This window comes from Bos javanicus, chromosome 26 (genome assembly GCF_032452875.1).
Source record: "Bos javanicus breed banteng chromosome 26, ARS-OSU_banteng_1.0, whole genome shotgun sequence".
Taxonomy (NCBI): domain Eukaryota; kingdom Metazoa; phylum Chordata; class Mammalia; order Artiodactyla; family Bovidae; genus Bos; species Bos javanicus.
The window spans coordinates 21,147,735-21,167,869 of NC_083893.1; the positions used below are offsets into that span (position 1 = coordinate 21,147,735).

Genomic DNA, 20,135 nt, shown 5'->3' on the forward strand with positions numbered 1-20,135 from the left:
GAGGCGGGGCTTGGCCGGGAGCGCGGCCCCGGGCCCGGGTTTGAGGACACGTCTCCCCTCCTACGCGTCTAGACGAGCGGGAAGGCTGGGGTGGAGTTATGTGGAGTGGTCGCCCTCGTGGTTTCCCCACTCTTTCCCAGGAAACTTCCCCAGTGCTCATCCATTTGCGAATTGCCCGGGGCCAGTCCTGGGCTGGCACGCATCCCCGCGCCACTCCCCGACTGGGTCCTCTCCCTCTCCCCCAGCGCCTCAGAGGCGGCAGGGTGCCCGGTAGAGGCCCAGCGGCCGATGTAAGAGAAGCCGAGGAGAAAGGGAGGGGAGGGGTAGTGAGGAGCTCGCGGCAGAGGGAACAGCAGATTGCGCCGAGCCAATGGCAACGGCAGGACGAGGTGGCACCAAATTCCCTTCGGCCAATGACGCGCCAGAGTCTACAGAAGCCCATTAGCATTTCCCCAGGGGCAGGGGCAGAGGCAGGGGCTGCGGCGGCCACGCCGCGGTGTGTCTGCAGCATCCAGTTCTTGCTTCTTCGGCCCCCAGCACGCCTCGGCGCTCTGTCTCCTCCCTTCTCCCGCCCATGCGGATCTCCCACGGTGAACCAACTCTGCGCACTTTGCCCCTTGTTGGCAACGAATAAAAGAGGTCTGAGGAAATACGGGACACAGTCACCCCCTGCCAGCGCTAGCCTTTAAATCCCCAGCACAGCAGGTCGGGTCCGGACACCGGTCCAGCGCGCACCGTGCAGCGGAAGGTCCCGAGCGCAGCGCTGCGGATCCCCACGCAAAAGCAGGCTCAGGAACTAGTCTACACTCAGTTTGGACTGCCCCGAACTCCGCTCCGCAGTCTCAGCCCCGAGAAAGTGATCCCAGTGTCTGAGAGCCCAGATGCCGGCCCACTTGCTGCAAGAGGAGGTGAGAGCTTCCGAGTAATGGCCCCCAGACCCCGGGTTCGCGGGTGCTGGTGGGGCTTCTGGGCGACTCACTGGAGAAGAGTTGAGATCACCGCGGGAGAACATAGCCGTCTTTTGCGAGTTGTGCTGCCTTCAGTTTGTTGGGAATGGGGATTGTAATTTGCAAACTTAGATCTCCAACTTTCGTTTCTTAAACTTTAAAGAGAAACCTGGTCCTGCCGGTAGCCTTCTGTATGTAGGTATGCGGGCTTTCCTTTGTGTGCTCGTTGGGGTGCGAGTGTTTCACTCTTTCTTATCTCCCCTTCACCTTGAGGTTTCACCTCCTCTCCCCAGTCTCTGCATAGTTCCTGGGCACTTCCCTGTCTTCCGCCTTCCCTCAGGTAACCTGGGTATTGGGACCGGGTCTATGCCTATCCCCCGCCCTTCCCCCAGCTTGACTAGGGAGTGAAGCGGTCCCTACTACCTCCACGTGTCCTCTCCTCTCTCTTGACCCTCCACTTCCTCTCCCTTCCAGATCTCTAGCTCCTACACAACCACCACCACCATCACAGCACCTCCTTCCAGGGTCCTGCAGAATGGAGGGGGCAAATTGGAGAAGACTCCCCTATACTTGGAAGAAGACATCCGCCCTGAAATGAGAGATGACATCTATGACCCAACTTACCAGGATAAGGAGGGCCCAAAGCCCAAGCTTGAGTATGTTTGGAGAAACATCATCCTCATGTCTCTGTTACACTTGGGAGCCCTATATGGGATCACATTGATCCCCACCTGCAAGATATACACCTATCTCTGGGGTAAGAAGTTCCCATGTCCTCCTGACCCAGTACCCCAGGTTCTCTCCACTCTTTTAGTTAAGTAAGATCTTACATAGAGTACAAACACCAGCCCCTCCAGGCTGAGGTTTTCCCAGCCATTTCTCTTTGGTGTCCTGAGAGGCTGGATGGCCTGGGAACAGAGCCTAGGGGGGTTGGGATGCAGGAGCGTCCACTCTGGGGGATCTTTTAATTTTGGTGTTGGGGCTGGAGCCCTGAGACCATGGGCCTCAGGTTTTGAAATGAGCAGAACTATGCCAGAGAGTCAGCTTTTTCTGAAAGAGGTTTTCTGTTTTAATTCTTTTGCTTGACTGCTTGTCCCAGCCCTGCCAGCCAAGAAAGAATCAAGGTCCCTACCTGGGAGGCATGGGGACGTTGGACTAGATGAGTGACTTTAGAGGGCTTAAGCTGAGTCTAGTCATGGGGTAATGAGAACAACGGCTCAGGAGGAGAGTTAGTAGTAGGGGAACAGAGTGGTGGTCATGCACAAACTTATTTTGCCCTGACCCTTGGCCCTTTCCGGCTCCTTGGTTACAAAACAGATGAAGAAGCCTCCTGTGTAACCTAGTTTACACAGATTGATCTGTGACTCCATGTAGGTCTCGACTGTACATGCCACTCAACAAAATGTTCTTAGAATGAAATAAGGTTCAAGAAGTGTTCCATGTCCCATTCCACACCCATCCCGCTCCAGCCGTTCTCTCCCAGGCCCGGGCAGCCCTGGCCTTCAGACTGCTGCAGTGAGGGGGACAGTCCCCAGTGTATCCCTGACCTGCCTGCCCTTAGCTCAGCTCTTTCAGGAATCCATGGGCTTGGGCTGATAGCAGGGCCCTGCCGCCTGCACACGCACATGTGCTCTGCGGGCATTCCTACCTCTGCCACTATGAGTCTGGCTTGGGAAGGGGAAAACAGAGAACCCTAAAGACCAGGGATCGGAGGGTGGGGCACATCAGCACTCTCTGAGAGGGGCAGGCCAGAACTCCCCCTCCAGAAAGCAACTGTAGGTCTTCCAGAGCAGTCTTGGGTGTGGGGTGCTTGCAGACAGCTGCACTCTTGGAGGGGAGTTACATAGAGGGGCTGGCGGGCCAAGTTTCAGCCAAGTCCTCCAGAACCTCTTTGGTCTAAAGGTGGTGAATCTGGTCTGTGGAGCTTTTGGGAGGAATCCTCTTGGTAATCCATGGACAGAAATGCAGCTGGGTAGATCCCCTCTCTCAGTTTTTCAAGGAACACACTGGGGACAATAGTACTTTTTTTTAAGATTAGAAAGATAGTGCTTTTTTACATGTGTTTAATTGCTGGGGCCAGCCAGGCACCGATGAAATCGTTTCATCTGCAGACCAGGAACGGCTCTTATTTTTGAGGGGAGGGGGACATCTGTTCTCTAGTCCTTCTGAGAACCCAGCAGAACTTGAGTTCTGGAATTTCAGTTCAAATTGAGGAATCAGGAGCAGGACAGGGAATCCCCAGGGAGACTTTGGACTCCTTTCTCCACCCCTTCTCCCCAGTAGAGAAGTCTTCACCAGGTGTTTGGTGAAAGTGTTTGATCACCTGCAAGCCCCTTCCATCCCCAAGAGTCCCTGAAAGCCTCGTAAAGTCCTGAGCTTGACCAGATGCTGCTGCTCACTGCTTTCCCTCGGCTGCTGGCGCAGGGAGCAGAATGCTATCTGCAAACCAGGGCTGTGCCCACTACCTTTTAGGTGCCCTGCCCATGGGTGTGTGCTGTGCCTTTGGACAGAGAAATGTGCCACATGGAGACTGGATGGTGACTTTTGTATCCTGTCCCTGGGTGCTGTGGTGGATGGCTTAGCTGATGGAATGACTGGTTTGATGTGGGGATATCAGAACTCTTGTCTTAAGGAACAAAAGGGGGGTAGGGGGAGGGTCAGAGGGTCCTCAGAGTTCAGGAGCTTCGCTTTACCTCTTCTTGTTTTATCCCTAAGGATGGTGTTAAATTAGCAAATGCTTGTGATTCCAGCATTTCTCATGACTGAGCAGTTTTGGTGTCTCAGAACAGCCTTGAGGGAAGGGCTGAAGAGATATCTCTGGCTACACTGAGGGACCATGGGGCAAACTTCTCCAGTCTCTTTCTTGGGACTAAATCTGAGGTTTTGCTTAACCACCAGTATAATAGAGAATGAGTTTCCAACTGACCCAAAGCCTTCTAGTAGATAGGCTTAGAGGTGCTGATAGAAAAAGGCACCAGAGCGTTTGAGTGCTTTTTCCAATTCCTCTGTTAATGCAGCGATCTTAGGTACTTTTCTGAGTCAACTTGCCAGGGTCTTCTGTGGCATGAAACAACCCTAGGAGCTTCTTTGCTTCTGAGCTGAGTGCTTCTTCTTTTGTGCCCAAAGACCTTTTCCTTTACCCTTGGTGACTGGTGGGCTGTGGCTCAACTGTCATCTATCCAGGTGTAGATGCAGACAGATACGGCCTCTGAAAGGCTATTACCACATGCCCGGGGTCCAGCAAGTCACCTAGGGCCCCAACCCCATCCAGAGGGCTATGAGTAGAGGAAGTCTCACCGGGACAGACTCTGGCTCCATGGCTCTCCTCCTGTTCTGTAGGAGAAATTGGATAGGGTAGAGGAAGATGGGTTGGGTGGGAGCTTGTTTAGGAAACTGGTATCTGTGGCTGGAGAACACAGAACGATTTGTTACAATGTACAGTGTCTCCAACTGCAACTAAGTTCAGTGGCCACTGAGAATCTATTGTTTCTAGCCGCTTCCCTAGGAATGAAACATTGTCAATAGTCACTGCTCTACCAAGGCCTCAGCCCCTGCCTCCCTAGAGCTATTGAGCAGAGGAAGGTGGGTGGCTGTTGGGTTGCCCAGCAACCCACCTCCCAGTTAGAGACTCTATTTGGCGCCTGGAACCTGCAGACCTCCAGGAAGGTGAGGCATGACAGTGTTGGGCAACTTTGAGCCTGTCCTGCCGTTATCTAGAATTAGCCTTGCCAGCTGGAGTATGCGCTAGCAGAGGGATATGGCAAAGGCAAGACATATCTGGCAAGACATATGCCACAGAATCGTGGGCATATCTTGGGGAGGTGGATGGTATACATCCTTGTGGCAGACTTCTGGAACACAAACCACTTAGTCGAGACAAAAATCTAGTTTCAAGACATGGCTCCATTTCCTAGCCATGTGACTACAGATAAACACTTAACTTTGCTGAGCATTTGTTTTTTCAGCCGCAAAGCGAGGGATATTAAACCCCTTTCAAGATATCTAGTGAATCAGAAAACATAAAATCCTTGGCGAAGCTTAAGACACTGCAGCTATGACTGATGTGCAGGGTGAATTTTCCCCTCCTGTGGCCACATTGTCTGCTAAAAGGTTTTTGGACCACTTGGTAAATAGTTATAGTTCTGAGCCCCCTTAATGTCCCCTAGAACCCAGGAACCCTCAAATGGGTCAGTACCCAGACTCTACTGTCTGTTAAATATTTTAATACCACCCTTGCCCATGGGTCTTAAGCACTGCTGTAGTGGTCTGTGGTCCTTAAACTGTTGAAGAAGGTTAGCAGAAGGTCAGAAGGGATGGGACTTGGGAGAATATCCCTCATGACTGAGAATGCCAAGTGGCCGGGGGATAAGAGGCCTCTTCTCTCTCTTGCCTTTCTGAAGTTCCCTGGGACTCCTAAGCTTATTCCAGCTCCTAGGTTAGATGATGAGAGAGGATGATACTTTTCAAGTGATTAAAATCAAAGGAGCCTAAGAGATCAAGGTATACCTGGAGTTCAGGGGAAAGCAGATCCTCACTGGGAGCCTACACACACTCTGGCCTGAGGAAAACATCATGCAAACGCTTTCCCAGGTTCGTGACTGCCTGCCCTGTCTTATCCTGGCAGTGTTATTCTACTATCTGATGGGTGCCCTGGGCATCACAGCAGGGGCCCATCGCCTGTGGAGTCACCGAACCTACAAAGCTCGGCTGCCTCTGCGGGTCTTCCTGATCATTGGCAACACCATGGCGTTCCAGGTAAGAAGCCAGCTGTGCTCAGCTCTTTTTCTCCTCACTCTTGATCGATGAGCCGGTGGCGGAATGGAGGCGATCAGTGCCTGGAGAGGGACAGCACCTGGACAGCCACTTCACTTTCCTCTCTCCTTGTGGTTAAGCTCCGGTTCAGTCCCGAAGTCCATAAAACATAAGGATACTTCTGAGTGACTGGCAGAGGCAAGTAGGAGATAAAGAGGAAATACTGTCAGTGTGTAGGGTCATTTTTGAACCTCTGTTATCACCTAGTCTGGCTGTTGTGGTCTTTCATAAGTGCATAAGGCAAGAGCTGAGCCTGGCTTCATGGGCAGACATTGGACAAAACATTCACAACTCTGGGTGGATGTCTTCTAACCCTCTATCACAATGGGGTTGAAGTTAATGTTTCACAGATTCTTCTTTGAAACTCTGTTGTTTTCAGGTAAGACGATCAAACACTTTTATAGTGCTGTCCATATGTCTGGCACTATTCTAAGCGCTTGACATAGATTGCCTCATTAAACCCTCACAACAGTCGTAGGAGGTAGGTATTATTGTTATCCCCATTTCACAGATGGGGAAATTGTGTCATTGAGGGTTTAGGCAGACCAACATTGTGGTCCTTTTAATGGGTTACCAGGCTGCCTAAGTCAAGTGTTAAGGTTTGTTGAAGCAGAAAGTTTTTAGCAGAGATAGAATGAAGGGGACTGGAGAAAGAGAACTCATAGTTATTAAGCAGTAGCAAAGGGCAAAAGATAGCATGTAGTGAGGGGCCTAGCTTGGAACAAGAGGAAAACACAAGGAAGCCCAGTTAGTCTCCTTCTCCATGGCAATATCCCACGATTGCATAATCATCTCTGCCATATGCCTTAATGCCTCAAGGGCTCCTGATATTGTACCCACGGGGCAAAACAAGGAAGCGAGATTGGCACTGTATGGGATAGAAAGAGTCCCAGAGGCCATTTGGGAATGTGGTCATATCGTGATTTATCTGTCTGGCTTTTTCAAGTTGTGTGAGTTATCTCTTGCCAAGGCATCAGAATGGAACTGCCCACAGCTTCATCCATTGACCAGGATGCTAAGACACAAGGTTGCCTGCCTCCTGTTACCCACGCTCAGGGATTAGGCACCCCACACCCCATTTCTTGCTTGAAGAATTGCAGTGTTCCCTCCTAATGAAACTCTGAGCCCTGTACAATCTTCCTGCATTCCACTCACCACATAACCCTCGAGAAGCAGCCAGCCCTGTTCATGTGGTCCTGAGACTTGAAGTTGCTTTTCCACTTATGCTTCAGCAGCAAGTTTAAGGAAAGGAGGCAACTCCATGACTTCTCCTTTGGAGCACCAACTCCTAGGTATTTTGTGAGGTTGGGCTGAGAGCTGTGGGCTCTGGAAGACGCCTGGCAATTGGAATTCCCCTGAGAGGGTGTCTTTCCACAGGCCTTCATTCCTCTTCTCTGTTCCTCTAGAATGACGTTTTTGAATGGTCCCGAGATCACCGTGCCCACCACAAGTTTTCAGAAACGGATGCCGACCCCCACAATTCCCGACGTGGCTTTTTCTTCTCTCACGTGGGTTGGCTGCTTGTGCGCAAACACCCAGCTGTCAAAGAAAAGGGTTCCACGCTAAATTTATCCGACCTAAGAGCCGAGAAGCTGGTGATGTTCCAGAGGAGGTGAGTGACATGATGATGGAGCTGGGGACCTGGCATTAGGGGACCCCCTTTTTTCTCCTAGGACTTGTCAACATGAGCTGAGAAATTTACTTGGTTTCTATATCTCAAATTACAATTTAAAACCCTAATTTTTAATAGCCCATGAGCCCAGAGCCATAGACTGTTGTTTCTTTTTCTCTGAACTACCTAAGCCAATTAAATTCAACAAATGTTTGTTGACCTAGGACGGTCATGGATACAAAGCCAAATGTGTCATAGTCCTTACCTTCAAGGAGTTCATAGCTTACTGGGGAGTGGAAGGATAAGCCAAGTGTCCAAATACCTATGATACATGGCAAAATATTTTCCATAGCGAGGAGAGGCACAAAAGGGAGGGAGACTGTAGAGTGGGGAACATCAGGGAAGGGCTTATGAAGAAAGTAGCTTTGGAATCCACTGATGGATGGCACAGGGCAGGTGGGTGGGGGGACAGTGCAAACAGAAAGAAAGAGCTGAAGCGTACTCCTGCAACAGAGTCCTTTTGCTTGAAATACAGGGTGTGGTAGGAAAAAAGACTAGCAGCAGAGACTGATGCCATTGTTATGGAGTCTTACAAGCAGACAAGGTGTAATTCAACCCAAGCAATAGGAAACCATGGCAAGGTTTTTGAGCCAGAAGGTGGCATGGTTGGAGGTGTGCTTTAGAACGGTACCTCTGGGGTGGATGAGAGAAGGCATTGAACTAAAGAGGTGGGGAAGTCTTGGGTTTCTGTGCAGGGAAGTGGTGGTAGGAATGGAGAGGAGTTGAAGGCAGCAGGGCTTACTAATGATACCAGAGTAGCAGACTTAACTGCTGAAGGTGTCTAGGAAATCAGTTCCCTGGTAATGTTGATGCTTGCTGTACCTTTGGGAGGAGGAAGAATGGAACAGGGCCTCCAGAGGGACAGATCTGCTGGCATCTAGGACATTTGGGGTGCCTCTCTGAGGGCGAAGAAGAGGAAGGATGAGAAAGATTCCTGGCTAGCAGGAGATGAAGGCAACATACTAAACAAAAATCCTGGGGACTTCCCTGGTGGTCCAGTGGTTAAGACTCCACACGTGCACGAGGCACAGGTTGGATCTCTGGTCCAGGAACTAAGATCCCCTTGTGCCACCTGGTGTGGCCAAAAAAAAAATAAAAGATTGACTTAAACATAGATTCTGCGAAGAGCACTGCTGAAAGAGAAAGGAAGCCCAAAGGCAGAACAGAAAAACCCGGGAAGGAGAACTCAGTCTGTAATTTGGACCCTGTCTATTTCCCTGAAGTAGTAAAAGAGAGCAATGGATTTAGAGTCAGGAGATGAAACATTCCAGTCCTTGCTCCATCACTTCCTGGTAGTGTGACCCTAGAAAAGTCATTTAACCCCTCATTACCTCATCTCAGAAGTATGATAATAACACTGTATTCTCAGAAAATTTCCTTGCCCATTCGCTCTTGTTCTGTTGCCTGCCACACTGTGCTCTCAGTGTAGAAAGGGACAGCCCCGCCCTGTGAGAGTGGAAAATCAGGTAGGTCTCAGCGTCCCCTCTCCACTCACTGAGCCTGTGATCTCTCAATGCAGGTACTACAAACCTGGTGTCCTGTTGTTGTGCTTCATCCTGCCCACACTCGTGCCGTGGTATCTGTGGGATGAAACGTTTCAAAACAGCCTGTTTTTTGCCACCTTATTCCGTTATGCCCTTGGGCTCAACGTCACCTGGCTGGTGAATAGTGCTGCCCATATGTATGGATACCGCCCTTATGACAAGACCATCAACCCCCGAGAGAATATTCTGGTTTCACTGGGAGCTGTGGGTAAGTCAGCAGTCCACAGCAAGACCACATCTAGTGGTCTGCTGCTTAGGGTATTAGGTTACATGCCAGAAAAACTAGATTTACCTGTTTTATGACTCCTCTCCATATGTCATTCCACTATAAAACTAAGGGACAGTATTAGAAAACCCTTGAACGTTAAGCAACAAGTCCTATGTAAAGAGAAAAGGGTGAAAAATGACAATGCCTTTAATTCCAGGTTTAAGAGCAAGCCACAAATGCTATGTATGATGAACCCCTTTGGGCTGTTCTCTTCCCAGTCATCTCTGATCTGGGTGGTAGTCTTGCTTGGGGCAGGGAATGCATAAATAGAAGAGTAGGGTCATCTGGGTGGCCAGAAAACCTAGTATTTTACATTTAGTTGTGATATACAGAACAAATACTTGTCATTTAACTCACTAAGCTTCTCTTTTATCACCTTCCTGTATTCAGAGGGGCAATATTTGAAGTGTATTACATGCCTTACTACCTGGTGATGCCAGTATGAAGGACATCAAAGCAACTGTTGGTGACCCTTTATCACCACCTACCACTCTCTTCTCTTATCCTTTATTTTTCTCTCTTCTGTTTCTCTGCTGTGCTGGGAACACTCCCTCCCCACAGTGTGACTTAGGAAACTACCATAAAGCAATCACTCACTGACCTAATGCTGACTATTCAGGAATTTATTTCTACCATTCCTGTTCTAATAGCCAGACAGTAGGGTTCTGCCATCTGTCTCCATTTTCTTTTTCTTTTTTTTTGGTCTGTCACTCTTTTCAGCTAAATATAGACCTTGACTAAGGCCTGGAATTAGGTTTCCTTAGGCAGACCCCATGGCCTCTTCCAGTGATCAGGGCCTCTGGTCATCCAGCACAGATAGGTAACCTCCCTGCTCCACACATATACATGTGCCATGGCCTAGCCGTCACTCAGTTCTCTTTAAAACCTTCCTTTATACTGTCAACCCTGACCATCTTTTTCTTTTTTATTATTCTCTGTACTAAAGACATCTTTTTCATTCCTTTTTAATTTTCATGCATCTTTCCCTCCTTCCAGACACCGTGTACTGTTTACATGTTCTTACTCTGAACCATGTTTGAAATCAATCACATTATAGGCTATTTTCATAGAAAACCAGTGAATGTCATGGAAGGTTTCTAGAATGAGATCAGTCCTGTACTGCAAACAGATCTGTTGTGAGCTTCCCCTATTCAGAGTGGCTGTCAGTACGTCACTTACCATTCGTTCCTTCATCCCTGTTGCTCCCCATTTATCACCTCACCCTTTGTTCTCTGGTCGCCTGTTTCCCCTGCTTGCCTGCCATTCTAATCTTGTTCTTCTTGAATTACCTCCCCACCCCCAGTCACATGCTCATCTTCTCTCTGCCAGAGCTAACCTCCCTGCTTGAGCCTCTCTTGGCTCTATCTTGCTGCTCCAGTTACAGAGTCTCATCCTTCTTTTGCCCACTAACCTTCCTCCGCTTTCTTTCCTCTCTTGGCACCGTGTGTGTGTCTGATTGTTTTAAATCTGATAAGTGTGGGCCTAGCTAGTGCTTAGACAGAGCCTAGTTGCAAAGTCATTTATGGAAATTAGCGATCTTCCATCAGTACCTTTAGCCTTGGGGTTATCCTACCCTCCTACTCAGTTCTCATTGAATAAACTGATGAGCCACACTGTGAACAAACCTTGAGATGGTGCCCTGGATGGTGTTATTCCCGTCACAGGACTTCCTTCCTTGTTGGTTATTAATGTCACTATTACTGTACTGGGGCTCTTTCATCTTCAAAGGGTTCAGTACACTCTTTTATTAGCTATTCTTTACCCCAGCCTCATAAGGGTATTGTTATTGAATGTGGTTCACAAAGAAGAGCCTGCCTAGGACTGGAGAACTCTGTCTATGGAGTTTCCACAGCTTGACTCATTACAGAAATTATTCTGAATCTAGAATTTCTTTGATTTTCCTCTGTCCAGCAAAGTGAACTGCTCGTTTCAGAATTTTAGAGGCTGGAAGGAATACCTAAGCTTTTTGATTCTTATTCCCTCAGAGAGCTTCTGTTTTATCAGCATCACCCCAGGGTGAAAGCTCAAAGAATTAGGAGCCAAAACAGTCCACTCTGAACCAGTAGAGGCGAGGAAACTTAGGCCCCTGGGCTAGGCCTCCTTTCTTCTGACTTTTGACTGTGTCGCCCAGTTCTCTTGGTACCTTCAACCCTTGGAGAGAGTGCCCATGCGGTGGGGGAAAGTGTGCTTCTTTGCTCATCTTTGTAAGAAACCCAGTAAAAGTTCTTCATTCTGGACTCTGTCCGCTCTAACACATGCACATATGCACAGAGCCTTTAGGGTCTTATACAAATATGTAGTGAGGCTCTGGGGTTTTCTAGTCTAAACCCCATTCCTACTGATAGCAGTTTCTCTCAAATCATCTTATTTTCTCAGAGAAACTGCCAGCCCTTCTCCCACAAAGGTTCCCAGAGAGCCATGGTGACCAGGTTCTCCCCAGTCATTTCTTAAGATGCCTCTGAGGGGATCTATTTGGTTTAGAGTTTAAAAGACTAGCTGCATTCATTCATTCAACAGCAACAGGTTTCTACTAGGTGTGAGGCATTCTGCTAGGGAACCAGAGTGCCAAGATCAAGAATCCAGCAATCCACAGTATAGCTGCTTAACTTTTCTCTGCTTTTGTTCCAGGTGAGGGCTTCCACAACTACCACCACACCTTTCCTTATGACTACTCAGCCAGTGAGTACCGCTGGCACATCAACTTTACCACGTTCTTCATTGATTGCATGGCTGCCATCGGTCTGGCTTATGACCGGAAGAAAGTATCCAAGGCTGCCATCTTGGCCAGGATAAAAAGAACTGGAGAGGAAAGCTACAAGAGTGGCTGAATTTGTGGTCCCTTGGGTTCCTTTTCCAAAAGCCATCTGGGCAGAGGTTTAATGTTCTGTTTATTAACTACTGAATAATGCTACCAGGATGCTAAAGATGACGTTAACCCATTACAGTACAGTATTCTTTAAAATTTTCTTTTTAAATTGAAAGCCAACAACTCTGCCTTTATGATGCTAAGCTCATGTTCTTATTTCTTCTCCTATCTTCTTTCTCTTCTGTTCCCATTATCTTTCCCTTTGTTTTGTCCCTGTCACCTTCCTTTTTCCTTCTCCTCATTGCCCCCCAGGCAAGCAGGTGGTCAGTCATTGGTGGGTTTCCAGCTTCCAAAGCCTAGACAACCCTTCTGTAGTCTCAAACTAGTGGTCTTTGCCCCGGCTGACCCTTTCCTTGAGCTGTCTGAGCTTTAAGGTGGATGGCCCAAGCTAGAGATATGACAGAATCTTCTGGGAAGGGCCTTGATGATCTTCAGCCCGGACTTTTGCTAAATGAAATGGAAAAATAACTTTATTTTGGCACCAAACTGAAAAAACAGGTAAATTGTCAGGGGAGAGAGTCAGCATGCATGGTGTGATTGATAAATAGGATGAGTTGAAGTGGGAAACAAGGCAGGAAGCTCCTGCTGTGATCAGACACCCCTGTCTGCCCATCACCCAGTTTGCTCCTTTTCTCTCCTGACTCTGGGAAATATCTGTGGAGCAAGGCAGTCCTAAAACTCAAAAGCAAATCTCAATGTCCTGATATACTTTAGGCTTAGGATAAAGAAGAAGCATTTAGTTTGTGGTAAAAGTGGTCTCTGCTGCAGACGAATTGTTTTCTTTCTTTCATAACAGGAAGATTTCTTATTCTAGATAACAAGAAATCTTGAGGTTGGTTATTTCCAGAATTGCTGATTCCAGCAGCTCAGGAAATTGTCAAAATTCTTTCATCTTTCTACTCTGCCATCTTGGGGATATTGGTCAGCTCCCCTCATAGTAAGAAGATGGCTACAGCATTTTGAGACTTCAAAAAGAGATACATTGGTGGTATGGTGGTGAGCATAGCTGCCTCCCAAAAAAGAAAGAATTTTAGGAGCCAGAGTTGGGTCAAACATAAAGCTATATATACATGGGTACTTTGGTTGGAATATTAAAGTAATTCTCTTAGAGTATTTCCCTCTGAAAGAGAGGGGGCTTGAAGAAGAGGAAGAATTAGCCAGGTTGCCTCCTTTCCTCTCGCTGCTGGACAGGAGATGGAGAGGTTGAGGGGCAGGGTCTGTAGGCAGTTCCTAAGAGATAGGGTTACAAAAGAAAGGCTCTGAGATCACATTGCTGGGGGATTCAGAAGGTTACTGAGTAAGTTGTTGGGTGTCCTGATATGGAAGCTGGTTATACAAACAAGTTAGATGTTGGGTTCATTTCATTAATTCCACTTTCTCCTTGGATTGAGAAAGCATTAGAAGGCTTCTCCCCACGGTGTTGAACCCTTTCACTCATTCCTTCTATTACCTTCTAGCGGAAAATACAGGACTGGCTGGGGGATGGGGTAGGAATCTCTCAACTACCCTATCAATTCTTGGCTCTGCCATCTTTGTCCACTTTCTCCTGCTGGTTTTATCTCCTTGACGTTTCCTTCTTTTTCTGGACAGGCAAGCCTCTTCTGTGTGTATTCAGAGGCAGTGATGGCTACTGCGGTCCAAGTCGTTCCCTCTCTTACTGACAGAATGGTCAGGGTCACTGAACCACTGTTTCTCTTTACAAAGTTGAGCAAGCTGCCACTTTCACTTGGCCTCCAGAGTCTCCGTCTATATCCTTGTGCTCCTTACCACACTGATGACTCCAGACAAGGCTGGCAAAGCCTGCTAGAAACATCCTGGGCACAGGCATTCGCACTCATGAGGCACGGCCAAGCCGAATGCTCATGTTGTGCCAGAGCCAGCCATGGAGCAAAAGAGGATTTGTTTTTAGTCTCCTCTGTCTGGGTCAGAACCAGAGAGCATGCTGGATGCCCCCGGCTTACTGGATAAGCTGCCTACCCTGAGTCAGTGCTCCCAGCGGACAGTGCGAGGCTTGCAGAAGCAGGGGGGGCCTAGCCTTCACTGGGAAGCACAAGAAGCAAAGGCAGGTTCCAAAGTGCCTCACTCAGAAGGTGGCCCCAGCCCCCTGGAGGGAGCCAGGGTGTACCGCAAGACCTTGACTGAGGCTTAGGATGTGAGATGCCATGAACTTTGCTGAACAGTGTCTCTGTTCAGCAAACTAACCAGCATTCCCCACAACACAGTCTAGGGCAGACAATAGTATAGAGGAGTGTTGGAAGAACCTTGGGTCCCTTTGTCCCTGTAACCTCAGTTGTCTAGGCAGAAACCTGGCTTTATTCTATTTAAAGGTTGAAAATATACAATACCAAATGCTCTGCCACTGTTGAGCTCCAAGGATGGAAAGGAGGAGAACATTTCTTCCTGTATTAATTGGATAGATGGAGGCTACAGAGCTTAGGCTAAACTAAAGGCATCCTTGTCTTTTGAGTTGTTCCTCTCAGTAGGAAAAAAAAAAAATCTAATGGAAGATCACTGTAGATTAGATCCTCTGACCAAGCGCCTACCGCTTGGAAATGCCTGTGGGGTAGTTTTAATTCCACAGGTCATCAGATGCATGCTTTACAACTGATGATCAAAACCAACTTATCTTTCTATTCTAATTGTGTTCCGTGGATCTGATCTATACCATGACCCTACACAAGGCTGGATGGTGTCCTTGGGCCCAGGGTACTTGTACTTGTGTAGGTGGGGGTTGTCTACTGAGTAAGGAATACTGTTTTTAAGGTTCTAAAGCTAAATTCAAATGATGCATTAATGACCCAAAAACTCAGATCTGATGGTGTCTGAATTTCTAACAGTCCTTGCTTTGTGGGTATGCTGACAACTTATCTGGATGCCTTACATCTTTTCTAAACAGTGTTGCCTCTGAACGTGCTCTGCTCCCTCCCTGCTCCCTCTTTGGAGCCCCTTTGCACCCCAGAGCCTGCAGAAGTGGCTGGTATAAAAGGGGGCCTGGCTAGAGAATGATCAGTGTAGCTGTTTGCAGGATTCCTTTCTGGGCTTCATTTTGGAAACTTTGCTTAGGGCTATTTTTCTTAATTGCCCACATTTGATGGAGGGTAGAAGGAATTTTGAATGTATTTGATTTATTATTATTATTTTTTTTTTAGATTAAAGGATGGTTGTAGCATTTAAAATGGAAATTTTTCCTCCTGGTTAGCTAGTATCCTGAGTGTATTCTCTGTAAGTGTAGCTCAAATGGGTCATCATGAAAAGTTCAAGAAAGCTCGATGTCAAAGTTATATGGGTGGTTAAGGCCAGGGCCTGTCCTACCACTGTGCCACTGACTTGCTATGTGACCCTGGGCAAGTCATTTAACTATAATGTGCCTCAGTTTTCCTTCTGTTAAAATGGGATAATAATACTGACCTACCTCAAAGGGCAGTTTTGAGGCATGACTAATGCTTTTTATAAAGCATCTTGGAATTCTCTTAAGTTCTGAGTATTTTTATAGTAGCAGTATCCACCATGAAGTGTGTCTACCACGAGCCACGTGTCCTGGATGCCGTCAGGAATCTATATGGTTCTCTCTGAGAGATGGAATAAATGCATCAGATAAAGGGTGGATAACTAGCCAGACAAAATCTGAGAATGCATAAACTCATTGCCATGGAAACATACACAGGATACCTTTTCCTTAATTGGGTGGGATTTTTCCCTTTTTATGTGGGATAGTAGTTATTTGTGACCTAAGAATAATTTTGGAATAATTTCTATTAATATCAATTCCAAAGCTAGTTGTACTGATCTGAGATTGTGTTTGTTCATAATAAAAGTGAATCTGATTGCCCTGTGTCTGAGCTTTTTTGGATGTGATTCAGTCTCTTCACCACCCTGTTTATGTCCTGTTCCTATACCTTTAAGAGTGAAAAAGAAGTAGAAACTGCAATGGTTGACTCATACCCCAGTAACCTGCCCTGCCCTCCTGCCCTTCTAGGGGTAACTTTAGGTTAAACTCAGCCTTGGCAGCAGGAATCCAGGAGTCTGCTGCCATTAGATAAAACATGTTAACACCCAGCAAGCACTTTGGGTCTGGGGAAATACCAGGTCTCCTGTGTGTCCAAGGTCACAGGAGCCCAAAATAGAAAAACAGAGAGGAAGGGAGCAGCAGGAGACACGCTTTGGAAAGCAGTTTTGTACCTGGCAAGCCAGGTTGGGCCATCCAAGTCATTCATCTGAAATGGAAACAAAAACGTGGTCCCTCAGGGGAATAAAGCTTCCTGAAAATGCTGATTAACAGCAGCAGGAAGACAGGAAAAAAATTCAAGGAAAAGCTTGTAAATTCCTGGAATAGAAAGGGCTTCATGATCATTAGGGGAAAAGGTTTTTAGCTTTTACTGCCTTATCTGAGACTGAAGAAGGAAATGGCAACCCGCTCCAGTATTCTTGCCTGAAAAATCCCATGGACAGAGTAGCCTGGCAGGCTACAGTCCATAGGGTCACAAGAGTTGAACATGTCTTAGTGACTAAACCACCACCACCACCACCTTATCTGAGAATCTGAGTGGAAAAAAGAAGGACATTTTATGGTTTGAGAGATCTTCATTTTCCAACAGGAGCTACCCGGTCAATGGCTGGGCTTCTAAACATTCACCAGAACCAACCTCCCTCACTTCTTAATGTAAAGTTAACCTCACCTTGGACAAGAAGCAAGATTCTCTCTGATTCTGAGCATCCAACATCAAGTGTATATTCATTGAGGTCTTGCCAGACCTTAATAAGTTGATGGTACACTTTCTTAATCAATATCTGGCTTTCCACCCCTTTCCCTCTATTTTGTTTGAAAGGTTTGGGTTGGACATTTTTTCCTGTTGCTCTATAATTGCCCTATTCCTTCCAAGTCTTACCTTTGTCTTGGAGACAGAGACACCAGCCACATGTAAAAATGGCAGTTGCTATAAACTAAAGCCTACCTAGAATGATATATTTGTGATACCAGATCAGATCAGATCAGATCAGTCGCTTAGTCGTGTCCGACTCTTTGCGACCTCATGAATCGCAGCACGCCAGGCCTCCCTGTCCATCACCAACTCCTGGAGTTCACCCAGACTCACGTCCATTGAGTCAGTGATGCCATCCAGCCATCTCATCCTCTGTCGTCCCCTTCTCCTCTTGCCCTCAATCCCCCCCAGCATCAGAGTCTTTTCTAATGAGTCAACTCTTCGCATGAGGTGGCCAAAGTACTGGAGTTTCAGCTTTAGCATCATTCCTTCCAAAGAAATCCCAGGGCTGATCTCCTTCAGAATGGACTGGTTGGATCTCCTTGCAGTCCAAGGGACTCTCAAGAGTCTTCTCCAACACCACACTTCAAAGGCATCAATTCTTCGGCACTCAGCCTTCTTCACAGTTCAACTCTCACATCCGTACATGACCACAGGAAAAACCATAGCCTTGACTAGACGAACCTTTGTTGGCAAAGTAATGTCTGTGCTTTTGAATATGCTATCTAGGTTGGTCATAACTTTCCTTCCAGGGAGTAAGCGTCTTTTAATTTCATGGCTGCAATCACCATCTGCAGTGATTTTGGAACCCAGAAAAATAAAGTCTGACACTGTTTCCACTGTTTACCCATCTATTTGCCATGAAGTGATGGGACCGGATGCCATGATCTTCGTTTTCTGAATGTTGAGCTTTAAGCCAACTTTTTCACTCTCCACTTTCACTTTCATCAAGAGGCTTTTGAGTTCCTCTTCACTTTCTGCCATAAGGGTGGTGTCATCTGCATATCTGAGGTTATTGATATTTCTCCCGGCAATCTTGATTCCAGCCTGTGTTTCTTCCAGTCCAGCGTTTCTCATGATGTACTCTGCATATAAGTTAAATAAGCAGGGTGACAATATACAGCCTTGACGAACTCCTTTTCCTATTTGGAACCAGTCTGTTGTTCCATGTCCAGATCTAACTGTTGCTTCCTGACCTGCATACAAATTTCTCAAGAGGCAGATCAGGTGGTCTAGTATTCCCATCTCTTTCAGAATTTCCCACAGTTTATTGTGCTCCACACAGTCAAAGGCTTTGGCATAGTTAATAAAGCAGAAATAGATGCTTTTCTGGAACTCTCTTGCTTTTTCCATGATCCAGCGGATGTTGGCAATTTGATCTCTGGTTCCTCTGCCTTTTCTAAAACCAGCTTGAACATCAGGAAGTTCATGGTTCACATATTGCTGAAGCCTGGCTTGGAGAATTTTGAGCATTACTTTACTAGCATGTGAGATGAGTGCAATTGTGTGGTAGTTTGAGCATTCTTTGGCATTGCCTTTCTTTGGGATTGAAATGAAAACTGACCTTTTCCAGTCCTGTGGCCACTGCTGAGTTTTCCAAATTTGCTGGCATATTGAATGCAGCACTTTCACAGCATCATCTTTCAGGATTTGGAATAGCTCAACTGGAATTCCATCACCTCCACTAGCTTTGTTCATAGTGATGCTTTCTAAGGCCCACTTGACTTCACATTCCAGGATGTCTGGCTCTAGGTCAGTGATCACACCATCGTGATTATCTGGGTCCTGAAGATCCTTTTTGTACAGTTCTTCTGTGTATTCTTGCCATCTCTTCTTAATATCTTCTGCTTCTGTTAGGTCCATATCATTTCTGTCCTTTATGGAGCCCATCTTTGCATGAAATGTTCCTCTGATATCTCTGATTTTCTTGAAGAGATCCCTAGTCTTTCCCATTCTGTTGTTTTCCTCTATTTCTTTGCATTGATCGCTGAAGAAGGCTTTCTTATCTCTTCTTGCTATTCTTTGGAACTCTGCATTCAGATGTTTATATCTTTCCTTTTCTCCTTTGCTTTTCGCTTCTCTTCTTTTCACAGCTATTTGTAAGGCCTCCCCACTCCTTGGACAAGTTCACAGATGTACCATGATCTATATTAGAGGGATTGAGGCCAAGCATCAACAGAAATCCCACAACCTTTTGGTGCTGGAAGTCTGAGTTCTAAGTCCACCAGACCTGCAGACGCCACGATAACATTTACAATAGCCAGGCACTGTAGCAAGCACTTGACAGTGAGTGCATTTTCTCATGCTATGTGAAGTAAGTGCTCTGATTACCCCAGTTTTAGTGATGAGGGAACCGAATTCACTGGGAGAAAAAACACTGTGTGGCAGTGAGCAACAATTCTGTGATCCAGTTCCAGAAGTTCACTCATTAACTGCTCTCCGTATGAGTGTGAAGTAGATAACCATCTAAGTAAACGTGGAGTGCACAAATCTCATATGCAAGTAGATGGCTGTTGAGATGCACTCTTACACAGAGGCAAAGGCTGGCTGCAGTGGCAGGGAGCTAAATTTATGCAAAGTCAAATTGCAGATGCACTCTCTGATCCAGAAGAACCCAACTCATGCCACTTTGTGACCTGTTATAACATTGAACCACACCTGAGTTTTAACCTCTCTGACAATAGAAACCTATCTGACATTTCCTCTAAACTTTTGTAAACTGTACTCCACCCTGCTGTTACATTTTGAGATCCTTAGCAGTATCTCTTGGAGAAGAAAATGGCAACCCACTCCAGTATTCTAGCGTGGAAAATTCCATGGACGAAGGAGCCTGGCAAGCTACAGTCCATGGGGTCGCAAAGAGTTGGACACGACTGAGCGACTTCACTTCACTTTAAGGGAATCTCTTCTTTTAGAAATGTCTCCTGCACCTAAACAATCTGTGTTTGATAAAGTTATTGAAAGATCTCACATCTCATTTTAAATTCTGTCTCTGCGACGAAGTGTGTGAAATGTCACAGGGAGTGGGAGTTGTACTCTGTGACCGATAGTTAACTTACTAAGCCGCAGGCAAAGTGCTGCTTCTTGTGTGCTGACTTCGGAGCAAATGCCACAGGCCTTAATTGCAGGTTCCAAGTAGTTGAGATTCTATACTAGGATCGCTGGAGGCAGGGCTTTCCCCTTTTCCAGACCCAGGTTACCCCCTCCCCCACCCTGGCCTTCCCAGCCTGCTGCACCCAAGCCACAGAGAGCTCACAAAGCCCAAG

At 46.9% G+C, this 20,135-nt stretch overlaps 1 protein-coding gene across 1 annotated transcript; it reads left to right on the top strand.

Annotated features, from left to right (window-relative positions):
* Window position 1: 1 nt before the first annotated feature.
* Window positions 2–15,943, top strand: SCD (stearoyl-CoA desaturase). Its single transcript, XM_061403113.1, has 6 exons — window positions 2–908; window positions 1,422–1,704; window positions 5,572–5,702; window positions 7,166–7,371; window positions 8,951–9,183; window positions 11,872–15,943. Exons 1-6 carry the CDS (start codon window positions 882–884, stop codon window positions 12,069–12,071), a joined length of 1,080 nt encoding a protein of 359 aa, XP_061259097.1. The 5' UTR covers window positions 2–881; the 3' UTR covers window positions 12,072–15,943.
* The last annotated feature ends 4,192 nt before the right edge of the window (window positions 15,944–20,135 follow it).